The following is a 12,039-nucleotide window of genomic DNA, read 5'->3' as shown; positions in this document are numbered from 1 at the left end:
GTGGAAATCGAACCGCGAGCACGGGAGGATTGGCGCGGGGCGAGCGGGTGCGGTCAAGGTGGGGGCGGCGAGGCGCTGCAGCGGCGTCAGCGGCTCTGCCTTTTGAACAAGAAGCCAAGGAGTGGAGGCAGGGAGCTCGCTACCCGGGAGGGGAAAAAGCGAAAGGAGGAGGAGGAGGAAAGGGAGCTTTGCTCCTTCCGGTTTGGGAGGAAAGGGATGAGAGCGAGCCGCGCCTCACGGTTTTGGATGCATGCGGCATGGGGCGCCGGGCCCGGGAGGATGACGCCGGCGACGACTGCAAAAGGACGGGGACGGTTTGAAGGCAAGCGCGGACACGGTGGTCGTCGGGGCAGGCGACGACCGAGGGTGGCGATGGCGGCACCCAGGCGGTCGGCCACTCGCACGGGTACGCGGGAATCGAAGGAGGCAGCCGGAATTTTGGGCGGCGTCGGCGGGAAGCGACGCCGAGAGAGAGAGAGAGAGAGAGAGAGAGGGGGCGCTCTCTGAGGGAGTCACGTGCGGCGCACGTGCGATGGAGAGGCTGGCGAAAGAAGAGGATGGGCCGAGGATGGTTTCGGCCCGAGCGAGTTGGAGGGAGGCAAAATAGACTTTTACTGGAAGGTTTGATTTGGAGAGAAGTTTGATGTGGAGATTGAATTTGAATTTAATTTGTGTATTTGTACACGAGGGTTCAAGGTGGATCCAAGGGAGGGGTCAAGGAAGGGCTTCAAAAGCGGGAATTTTGGTATTCTTGGGATGGATTTATATTTGGCGGCACGAAGGATTATTTCAGAGGATTTCAAAAAGGGAAGATCATTATTCAAAAATGGAACAAGGGAGATAGCGGTAGAATGCCATGGATAGATAGATAGACAGAAAGGTAGGTTGATAGGTAGAGGGACGGATAGACAGATGGATAGATAAACAGATAGATAGGTATAGTAGATAGATAGATGGATCGATCGATAGATAGATAGATCGAGACTCCGAGAGAGATGGGATGGAAGAGAAGGAAGAGGTGGATCGGAAAAAGAAAGAAGGAATCCAACCTATGAGGGAGGTTAAATAGACTTTCACAGAGAGATTTAATTGGGAGATTTTAGAGTTGGAGTCTAGATTCGAATTTCGAGGTTGATACTCGGTCTCGGGAGAATAGGAAGGAGTCAAGGAAGGGAACAATATTCGGAGACGAGTCAAAAGGGGATGGATAATTTAGAGAAAGAGAGTGTAACTTGGGAGTTTGAGTTTGACTATTCAACGAGATATGTGGGTAAGGATTTTGGAGAGAAGTCTGAATAGAAGGGTTCGGACATTCGACAAAGTTCACGGATGGGGTTCCAGGAGGGGATTCCGAATAGAAGGAATCGAGCTTCGGGACTACATTGGGATGGTAATTTTGAGGAGACGATCTTTGATAACAGGGTATCGAGACAAGGGAGGGATTTAAATTGAGATCTTTGGCACAACTTAGACTAAACACTCAAGGAATGAAATTTTCGCAATTAGGATTTTTGCCGAATTAGTTTTTAACGTCTCACGAAAAGCGGAGCGTTACACCCCGCCACATGGTGGCCGGGTGAGGGCCTCGGGGCAGTATGCCGCACGGGCCCGAGGGGTGTGACGTGGCACCCTGTGCCCCCCCCCCCCCCCCGGCAACCTCGTAACTTCCTGACCTCCCCCCGAGGGGGTGGGGAAAAGGCAGGCCGCACGGACGCATGGCCAGACGAGAAGGTTATTTCCCTCTACCGTGCGTACCCCCGGGCCCATATCACCGACAATCTTTATATGAACGTGGGTAATGCTAGAAAGTATTATAACCTGAAACGGAGGTCGTAACAACTAAATATATTTTTATAAATTATATAACTGGTACTTTTCTTTTTCAATAATAGGAAACACAAAAAAAATAATCAATTGTCATTGTCGTGGCAAATTGCCACGACTCCAATTCGAGTTTAGAAAAAAAACATAGAGAAATAGATGAGATGAAGGGAGTGAATTCATTGGTAGGAGGAAAATTGGGAGAGGAGGGGGGGGATGGGAAATGATTTTCAGGTATGGTTATTGAGGAGTTGTGTGTGAAGCTGTTGAGAAAAAAGAGAGAGCTGCAGTCCGCAAAGCTACGAGAAATCCGATAAAATTACTATCATCAAATACGGGTGGCCATTTTGGATATTGGTTTCACTAAATTTGTCACTCTTAATTAGTGTTTAAGAGCTAAAATGCTATGGCGGATGACAAAAATGCACTAGGAAAGTTCAAAGGAACTTTTGTTGTGATAGCATTCTAGTATATGAATTCCGATTAAGAGTGGCAATTTAGTAAAATCCAAATACGGAATGGCGTTTGAGCGAACCATATTTGACGATGGCATAATTAACGTCGTATTTGTTGTTATTACTATTACCTCAATATTTGCTGTTGATTGCCGTACTCCTTTGTAGTATGTGTGGACAGATTCGTAGTAATAGCTCATAATAGATTAAATTGTTTTGAGACATAGGTAGTAGTTGCAACTTAGGTCATTTTACAATAGCACACTCTTAAGATTATTAAAAAGGTAAATTTGCTGATATGAAAGAGAAGAGAAAGGAGGGAAGCATTGATATTAAAGTTAACGACTTAACATCAACTCTTAATATTTATAAAAGGAAGCTTTGTTGTATGAGGATAAAAAAGAGAGAGTAATAAAAAAATTGTTCGTGTTTAATTGTTAGAGCCTTTAATTTATCGTATCAACTATTGTCGCTGAACGTACTAAAAGCCTATACTAGAATATCTACCTTTGAACATATCCTTATGATCATGCTATTACTAAAACTAAAATTTGGATGACCCAGAATTTCGGGGGCCCTGTAGTTAACCCTGAACTCCCATATATACGGGCCTGATAAAACATTATTGTGTTGACGACCATTCTAGTAATTTTTGTTGTGATAGCATTCTAGTATATACGGGCCTGATAAAACATCATTCTGCTTTTTCTATCTTGTTGGTTACAAGATCAAACCATCTGGCACGCTCAGCATCCGAAGGCAATTCTTTTGGACCTGCGCTGGTGCTAAGCAGATCTCCCAGGCCGCTGCGTGTTGTCAATTTTTCGCATCAACACATTGTTGATTCAAACTTCTATGACAAAAACATCTTCGACAGCTTGTCCCGCTTCAAACATAACATAGGAAATGGGAGTATTGCACATTCACGAATTATTACTTTGTACCATGATCACTCCTGCTTTAATCACTATTCTCTATACATATGATTCAAAATGGTTTGGAAGGTTTTCGGAGGATTGAAAACGGCTCAGAAAGTTTTCGGATTCCAAAATGTTTTGGTAAACGGGAAATGTTGGAAGGAAGTTTTCAAACCGAAAACAAATTTGGAATTCTTTTTACGGAAACAAAAACAGATGCAATAATAGCACTATATGTCAGAAAGCAAGACCGGTCAGAAACTTTCTTAGAGATCGCTAAACACGTATATAAAAATTTTATTTACAAATATGCTGGATGGAGTCCACAAGTATCACGCGTAGAGTCCGCTGCAAAAGGTGGTACGATATATACACACGTGACAGTGAAACAAACAGTTTTAAAAGGTTTGATAGTGTTTGGCAAAGTACTCACTCAAACAAACACCCTATTTAGGATGGTAATTTTACTAATTTGGAATCTTAAGGGCAAGTACAAAGATAGAGACCGGTGTGATCTCTATGTTAATTAGAGGCTATCACGTTAGAATAGTTAAGACAGTACGGTCTCTAACCATTAATGTACCAAAATACTTTATTACTAGTCATCTTTCCTTTATTAGACTCAATGCAACGAAAAATTTCCTAATAAATGCTAAGAGTCGACTCTATGCCGTTGTCATGCGTAGCAACCATATTTCTTTTCCTTCTTCCTCTCCCTTCCACGTCACCAAATATGTTTGCATGATAATAAAGAGAGACCGCTAATAAAAACCATTGTACATGCCCTAAGACGTTAAGATATATAGATACAACCTTGTATTGATCATTTTTTTTATCTTGGAAATGTTAAATATTGAAAAAAAACTAAAACTGTTACTAAAAGCCTATTGGCAATTTGTCCTTGATAATTCTAAATTTAAATTTATTTGGTTAGGAATTCCACACCACACAAGCACAATGACCTTATCTTTGTTAATCATGTGAGTTCTCATCATTTTACAAGGTGCTAATTACTAATTTAAATTTTGTAAATCAAATCAATGCCGACCACACCGTCTTTTTTCATAAATGTATGCCTGGACCAGACAGATCTTTTATACTGGGGTCTCTCCTGCTACAGTGCAAACCTTTTTCTCCTCTCCAAATCTCTGCAACCGCTTCATGGACAAAAAGCTTTGCTCCTTTCTCTCTGATCTTTGTGCGTCTCAGTACGTTGTCCCCTTTGGCATGGCATCGATCGCCGTCGTCTCCGAGACCGAGAGGCCTCGTCCTTCCTCTCTTATCCGATGGCATGTACGTACACGCTCGTTTGTGACTTGTGAGGTTCCCGTAGATGGACGACTGTTTGTAGACGTCGATCGAGGGCGTACGTTTGGTGGCCCTCCTCGTATTGTACGTGGTTACGGCGTTCAATTCGTGGGGCAGAAGACAGAAACATCTTTGGTTCAGCTTTGCCCACTGCTCTTCTTTCCACAAACGTGCGAGAGAAAAAAAATCACGCGTTAGTATATTAGAAGAAAACAGGGTCTTTGCTGCACAAGGCAACCGGCCAGACGGTTATTGGCTGGGGATAAGTAAAAAAGAAAGAAACAAAATAGTTTGAGAAGTAGAAAATAAATCTGATAATCAATTAAGATGAGATCAAATTGTACTCCATCTACGTATTGATATTAAAGTTAACGACGACTTAACATCAACTCTTAACGTTTATAAAAGAAAACTTCATTGTATGAGGATAGAAAAAAAGAGAGAGTAATAAAAAATTTGTTTTGGTACATTAATTGTTAAAGCCTTTATCATCTCAACTATTATCTCTAAATAGTCTCTGAACGTACTAAAGCCTATACTAGAATATCCTTATACTGATCATACTATTACTAAAATTAAAATTTAGATGACCCAGAATTTTTGGGGCCCTGCAGCTAACCCTGAACTCCCATATATACGGACGTGATGAAATATCACTGTTAATTCAAACATTCAAACTTCTATGACAAAAAAACATCTTCGACAGCTTGCCCGCTTCAAACATAATGTCGAAGTATTGAACATTCGCAAATTATTATTTTGTACCATGATCACTCCTGCTTTAATCACTATTCATATGATTTGAAACGGTTCGAAAAGTTTCCGCATGATTAAAAATGATTCAGAAAGTTTCCGGATTCTGAACTGTTTTCGGTAAACGGGAAACGAAAATTTTCAAAAACAAAAACAAATTTGGAATTCTTTTCTTGGAAACAGAAATAGATACATTTATAGCATCATCTGTCAGAAAGCGAAATCGTTCAGAAACTTTCTTAGAGAATTTCTCAAAAACAAATTCAGAATTTTTTTCGAAGAATGTTTACCGTCTCAAAGATGAAAAATTATATTTGACAGAGTGTTTATGAACTGAGATGTTATCTTTATGGTATAAAGTGGTATTGTTAACTGCTAAAACTTTAAATTTTTATCTATTAATTGTTTTAGAAAGAAAAATTAGAAACTCGGTTTCCAATAAATATTCATCCTGTTTTCACACTCGATAATACTCAATTCTATTTTCACATTCCGGTTTCCGATTCCTATTTTGAAAAAAAACATGGAAATGAAAATGATAGATATGGTTTCCGTCTATTTTTGAGTCGTTTTCATTACTACCTGTACGTTGATATCTATCGTACTCTGGAAAGAGAACCACATTAATTCAAGATGTAGTAAATGGATCTGATCATCAATCAAGGTGAGATCAAATCAATGCCACACCGCCTTTTCTTGTCAAAACAAAAATCACACCAACTTGCCAAAATGTGTGCTAGCAAGGCGTAGTCAATAAGGCAACATATCCTATGCACACAGGCCCTCACGTGTACACACGTGCACACCAACTAAAAAATATCACCAAAAAATCTAGAAAAAATCATACACATACTTTCAATTGTATTACACCTAGGGTTAAAATCTTAACGTCAAATTCATTATATTTTAGCCGTAACAAAAAAAACAAAAAATCTGACAGTTTTAAGGTTGCAATTTTGTCAGAATTTTATCTTTTTTGTTATTCTCTATGTAGAATGAATTTGAAGATGCAACTTTGCACGTAAATATAATACTATTGAAAGTACATGTATAAATTTTCCTGAATTTTTTGTCATAATTTTTAGTTGGTGTACACGGTATGTACACGCGAGGGCCTGTGTGCATAGGATACGCTTCCGGTCAATAAGACACGCATGAATATGTCGACCACATATTAAGGCAAAGCGAGGCAAGAAAAATAGAGTATCACGAGTAGAGTCCGCTGCAAAAATGTGGCATGATATATACACGTGTGACAGCGAAACAAACAACAGTTTTAAAAGGTTTGACAGTGTTTGGCAAAGTACTCCCTCAAACAAACACCCTCTTTATTAGGAGGGCAATTTTACTAAATTTGAATCTTGATACGTTAAGATATATAGATACAACCTCGTATTGATCAATATTTAATCTTGGAAATGTTAAATATTGAAAAGAAAAAATAAAACTGTTACTACAAGCCGACTGGCAATTTGTCCTTGATAATTCTAAATTCAAATTTATTTGGTTAGGAATTCCACACAGCGCGAGCACAACGACCTTATCTTTGTTAATTATATGAGTTCTCATCATTTTACAAGGTGCTAATTAGTAATTTAAATTTTGTAAATTATTGAAGTAAAAAAATAGATTCAAAACTGATTACAACTTGAAATTTATTAATTTGAATCGTAGAACAACACAATAAACTATAAAAAATATATTTGAGACTTCAAATCGAGCACCTCTTTCAGTGCAGTAGAAACATTAAGGCTCCCTTTGATCCAAAGAAAATTCATAGGAATTTTAGAGGATTTTATTCCTATAGGAATTTTTCCTATATAGCCCTTTGAATCAAAGGAATGGATCTTATGAAATCCTATAAAATTCCTATATATTGCCTAATGTCATGCAAGTTTTGGAGGAATTCTAACATGAGGTAAAACCTCTTGGAAACTTTCCTTTGAGTCTTTATCTCTCCTCTAATTCCTGCGTTTTTTCTGCGGTCCAATCAAACGACCATTCCTGTGTTTTTCCTGTGTTTTTCAATCATCTGTTTTACACTTACATTCCTATTAAAATCCTGCGTTTTTTCTATTCCTATATTTTCTCATTCCTGTGATTCAAAGGGGCCCTAAGTAGAGTTACTTTTCTAGTGACGATTTTGTAGTGTTTATAAAACTGAGAGTTTCTATAGTCTAGTACTTTTAGAGGCACAAAGAGAGGGCAGAAACATCTAAATTCCCCACGGCTTAAGAAATTGAAGAAAGAGCATAACGAAATTCAACTATAAAAAATATTACGAGCACCTCTTTTACTGTAGTAAATGGCAAAACGGTGACTAGGCAACAATAGGCAGGTGTCGGAGGATGAACTCCTCGAGCGGGGGGACCGAGAGGCCCCTCCTTTGTTAGTTCGGCCGGGGGGCAGCGGGTGAAAGTTGAGGAGTTGAAAGGATTGGGAGAAATCGAGGGGGTCGGGCCCTCGATGAAGATGAGACACTAGGGATTTATCCAGGTTCGAGCCACTAAAAAGCGTAACACACTACTCCTATGTATGATGATTTTTCTGAGCTTACAAAGTCTCTAAATCTCTGGTGTACAAGCTAGAGCTAAGCCTTTCACCTCTCGATCCCCTCCCACATGCACTATGAGTGCCACCTAATGAAAAGGGAAAATATTCTCTACATTAAATGCGTGTCTCGTGCCTTAACCCGGCAGTCATCTGCATGTCGGCTGTTGTGCGGGGCCCATCAAAACATGCCGGCTGACACGGGTGACGCAGGCCAACATGGGGAGCGCTCCCGTCATTCACCATTTAATGGGGGAGGACCTTAGGGACGCACATGCACTGGGAACACGATCTCAGGCACGTCCAGAGCGGTCAAGCCAATTCCAGACGGTTGAGAGGCGCAGAGCTTCTCATCATCGTGATGGGACGGGGCATACCTGCCGCACACCGCCTAACACTCGGCCAGAGCGCGCGTGGCTTGCCGCCGTCCCATCTATCATTCGGCCGGTCACGTACCGGTCACAGGCTAGTCAGGCGCGCAGCACGCCGCATTTAATGCGGCGTGGTGCGCTCGCTCTGCCTGCACTTAATTCGGTTAGATGGGCGCTGGGGAGCGTCCACCTAACCTCGCTTGCATGGCGGCCACGTGGTGACTGCCGGGAGGGGTCGGGCAGCCCGACCCCTCGAGCTCGGAAGGGGCGGCTGCCACCCATCCACGGGCCCGACCCCCTCGGGGGGAAGCGCCACGTGGACGTTGGGGTGCGGCCTCTCCTCTTTAAGCTTGGTACCCCTGGGCCCACATCACCGACATCCGGGGTCTCAGGTGAGGTGAATCTGGTGATATTTTTCTCTCCCCACTATTCATCAACGGAATCCCATTAACAGTAGATAATCTCACAAATAATTTGAATGCTTGCTTTAAAAATGATGATTAGGATGTAATTAAAAAAGATGATTAATTTTATGGGAGATTTGCTAGAACGATAACTATTTTGGACCGGAGGTAGCAAGGGAAATGAAAACGTAGTGGCCTAAGTAGCATGTGATCCTTTTTTATGATAGTTTATTTTATGTCAATCCGATCATCAATCAAAGGGAGACCAAATTATAGCTACTTAGTGATGCAGTAAAGGGAGACTACGTAATAGTATACCGTTGCAACAGAATAGCTGACATCAACACGATACCTTGTATATACTAGACTGATATCTAGGTATCATGTTGACGTCATTATGACATCAACTATTCTGTTGGAACGGCTTATCGTTCTACAGTATTTAAGTATTCATGTGTATACAAGAGTAAAAAAAATATAGTGCCCAATCAATTAGCGCGTGCCCAATTGCCATATGCTAATCTCTTATCTTACATCAGAACATACGGCTTATCATTGTCGCCGTCGAACACCAAGAGGCCGCTAAACAAAGAAGTGTATACGAACAGTTCTAACACGATCGAGTTTGGGTCAACACCAAAAAGGAAAATTAAGCATCATACCCATTGTGTTCACAACGTTGACACATAGCAAGGCTCCCTGCTCACCATCCCTTCCAATTAATTTCATCATTTTAGGTGCATGTAATACCATGCCATGAAACAGCAGCAAGCAATTCCTCTGGAGTGTGTGTGTGTGTGTGCAACCTGTCGTGACAAATGTTTTTCGATGCCAAAACTGATCGATGATGAAGATCATGTTTTTGTTTTGTTGTCAAGCTCCTCTCCTATATCACAACGTCCCGTCGCTTCTTGGGATTGGCCTCCGGGTTTCCCTTCCGCATCATCGCCGCGAACTCGCTGTAGTCTATCCTTCCATCCTGCAGGTAAAATTCCAGCGAAATTAGTCAGCTCTACATTGATCATTGGCATTGCCGTGTCACTCGTGTTGTAGAATGTTAGAAATGATTTGTAGAGCAAAGGAATCTGCTGCGATTTTACGTTATCGGCGTCGACTTCTGATATGATGTCTTTGATGTCTCTGCCATCGAGAAGACCTTTCTCCCTCAGCGCTTGCTCGAGCTCCTCCTTCGAAATGCAGCTGCAGAGGTACACGCACAGATCTTAAATAAAGAATTTGACTGCTCTCTTGTGTAATTTTTGCATCAAATTTTGGAGAATCTGCAGTAGTTACCCGCTGTTGTCCTTGTCGAAATACTGAAACGCGGTGTAAAGATGCTCCTCTCTGTCCATCCTGTTCATGTGCATCGTCGCTGTGATGAACTCGTCGTAATCGATGGTTCCGTTCCCGTCCGCGTCGGCCTGAATATTTCGCAACAAAATTTAACATTGCAGTGATTAAGCATTGCACCTATACCATGTAGCAGATCACAACTCGGATACAAAGAAAAGCCAAAGCCCCCAAGAGAGTGTGCACACTTACAGCCTCCATTAGCTGCTGCACTTCGGCCTCCGTGAGCTTGGTCCCTTGCTTGGACAGCCCTTTGCGCAGCTCATCGACGGTAATGGTGCCGCTGTTGTCAGAGTCCATGCTCTTGAACATCTCCTTCAGCCCTCTGATCTCTTCCTCCGACAAGCATCCAGCAATGACCTTTTAATTTATATTTTTTTTTGTCCAACGGATTCAGTGAGAAACAAGAAGCTGAGGTGGGTTGTTCGTAGATCAGAAGTGTAGTTGCTGAAAGGGGAAACAAAATCACAGACCCTTAGCGCTGCTTTCTTGAATTGGTTCATAGCCCTGAACTGCTTGAGCCTGTTCATGACAGCGTTGTCAAGCGGCGTGTCAGGTGCTTCTCCATCTTCCTTGATCCACGGGTGATCTAATTAACAACCAAAAATTGCATTGTTAGTTAAAATTTCAAACATCCCAAATGAAACGATGCAAAATGGAGAACCAGAAGAGGCACGTACTGAGGACTTCGTAGGCTGAAATTCTCTTCTTGGGGTCGGAGTTGAGCATCTTCCTGACAAGGTCCTTGGCGCTAGCTGAAATGCGTGGCCATGGGTCACTGGTGAAGTCCACCTGCCCTCTCAGGATGGAATTGAAGATGCCATGCTCCGATTCTGAAACATGAGAGATCGATTAACTCCTCCAGTCATCACATCGCCGTTGATGTGTTCGACGAAATGGATGGGAGGAAAGATCAAGATGACTTGCCAGCCCAGAATGGAGGAACACCGCAGAGGAGGATGTAGAGGATGACGCCGACGCTCCAGATGTCCGCCTCGGGGCCGTAGCTCCGCTTCAGCACCTCCGGCGCGATGTAGTACGCGCTGCCGACGATGTCCTTGAACACCTCTCCTGCAATCAACAATGGCGGCAACGGATGAATTCAATTCAGGTCGATGCGCCATTGAGGAGAGGAAGGAAAGAGTTCAATGGAGGTGTGCGTGCCTTGCTTGAAGAAGACGGAGAGGCCGAAGTCGGTGGCCTTGAGAGGGGCGTCCTCGTCCTTGCTGAGGAGGAGGAAGTTCTCGGGCTTGAGGTCGCGGTGGATGACGCCGAGGGAGTGGCAGGTGTGGATGATCTCGACGATGGTGCGGAGGAGCGAGGCGGCGGCGCGCTCGGTGTAGTGGCCCTTGGCGATGATCCGGTCGAAGAGCTCGCCGCCGGCGCAGAGCTCCATGACGAGGTGGACGGACTGCTTGTCCTCGTAGGCGCCCTTGAGCTCCACCACGTTGGGCTGCCCGGCGAGGTGGTACATGATCTGCACCTCCCGCCGCACGTCCTCCACGTCCTCCTTGGTGGACAGCTTCCGCTTGGCGATGGTCTTGCACGCGAACTTCTGCCCCGTCGCCTTGTGGGTGCACAGGGAGGTGACGCCGAACTGCCCGCGCCCGAGCTCCTTGCCGATGGTGTAGATGCTCCGGACGTCCTCCATGGGGCGGCCGAGCACGGGCCCGATGGGCGCCGGCGGCTTGTTCTGCGCGGGCGCCGACGACGGCGACGCGCCGGCCTTGAAGGAGGACGAGCCGTTGCCGGTGGAGGCGTCGGAGGAGGCGGGCTCCGCATCCCCAGAGCCAGGACAGCAGTTGCCCATGGCGGCGCGCGACGACGACGACAGCCGGGCACGCGGCGGCGGCGCGGCCGCGGGGGAGCGCGCGCGCGTCGATCACGTTGGGCGTCTGTGTGGTGGTGGGGGATGCGGAGCCGTAAGGCGGGAGGGTGGCGGATGGAGGAGTTGTATAGAGGGGGTGGATTCGTCGGGTGGTGTACGGGCCTCCCGGCCTCCGATCCAGCTTCGAGGAGCCCCATGGGGAGGGGATGGGTTGGGAGGAAATGGCGGGAACCAAAGGTCATCGTCTCCTCTTCTCCTCTTCACCCCCATTCTCTCCTCTTT

General features: G+C 44.2%; 1 protein-coding gene across 1 annotated transcript; it reads right to left on the bottom strand.

The window, feature by feature from the left end:
- Positions 1–9,048: 9,048 nt before the first annotated feature.
- LOC4327560 (calcium-dependent protein kinase 2-like) lies at positions 9,049–11,855 on the bottom strand. The gene is made up of 8 exons (NM_001409135.1): positions 11,094–11,855; positions 10,857–11,000; positions 10,610–10,762; positions 10,403–10,518; positions 10,122–10,289; positions 9,873–10,000; positions 9,680–9,779; positions 9,049–9,558 (listed from the first exon to the last, which is right to left on the bottom strand). The coding sequence occupies exons 1-8, from the start codon at positions 11,737–11,739 to the stop codon at positions 9,466–9,468; spliced, it is 1,548 nt and encodes a 515-aa protein (NP_001396064.1). The 5' UTR covers positions 11,740–11,855; the 3' UTR covers positions 9,049–9,465.
- Between the last annotated feature and the right edge of the window lie 184 nt (positions 11,856–12,039).

Source organism: Oryza sativa, chromosome 1 (assembly GCF_034140825.1).
Source record: "Oryza sativa Japonica Group chromosome 1, ASM3414082v1".
Lineage (NCBI taxonomy): Eukaryota > Viridiplantae > Streptophyta > Magnoliopsida > Poales > Poaceae > Oryza > Oryza sativa.
The sequence above is the reverse complement of the archived record's forward strand: the minus strand, read 5'-3'. Positions and strand labels throughout refer to the sequence as shown.

Excerpts from the sequence above, each read along its gene's own strand:
- LOC4327560 (NM_001409135.1), bottom strand. The coding sequence starts at position 11,739 with ATGGGCAACTGCTGTCCTGGCTCTGGGGATGCGGAGCCCGCCTCCTCC. Across the intron at positions 10,001-10,121 it reads TGCAGCAGCTAATGGAGGCT|GCCGACGCGGACGGGAACGG; the intron begins GTAAGTGTGCAC and ends CGAAATATTCAG. Across the intron at positions 9,780-9,872 it reads TTCGACAAGGACAACAGCGG|CTGCATTTCGAAGGAGGAGC; the intron begins GTAACTACTGCA and ends GTACCTCTGCAG.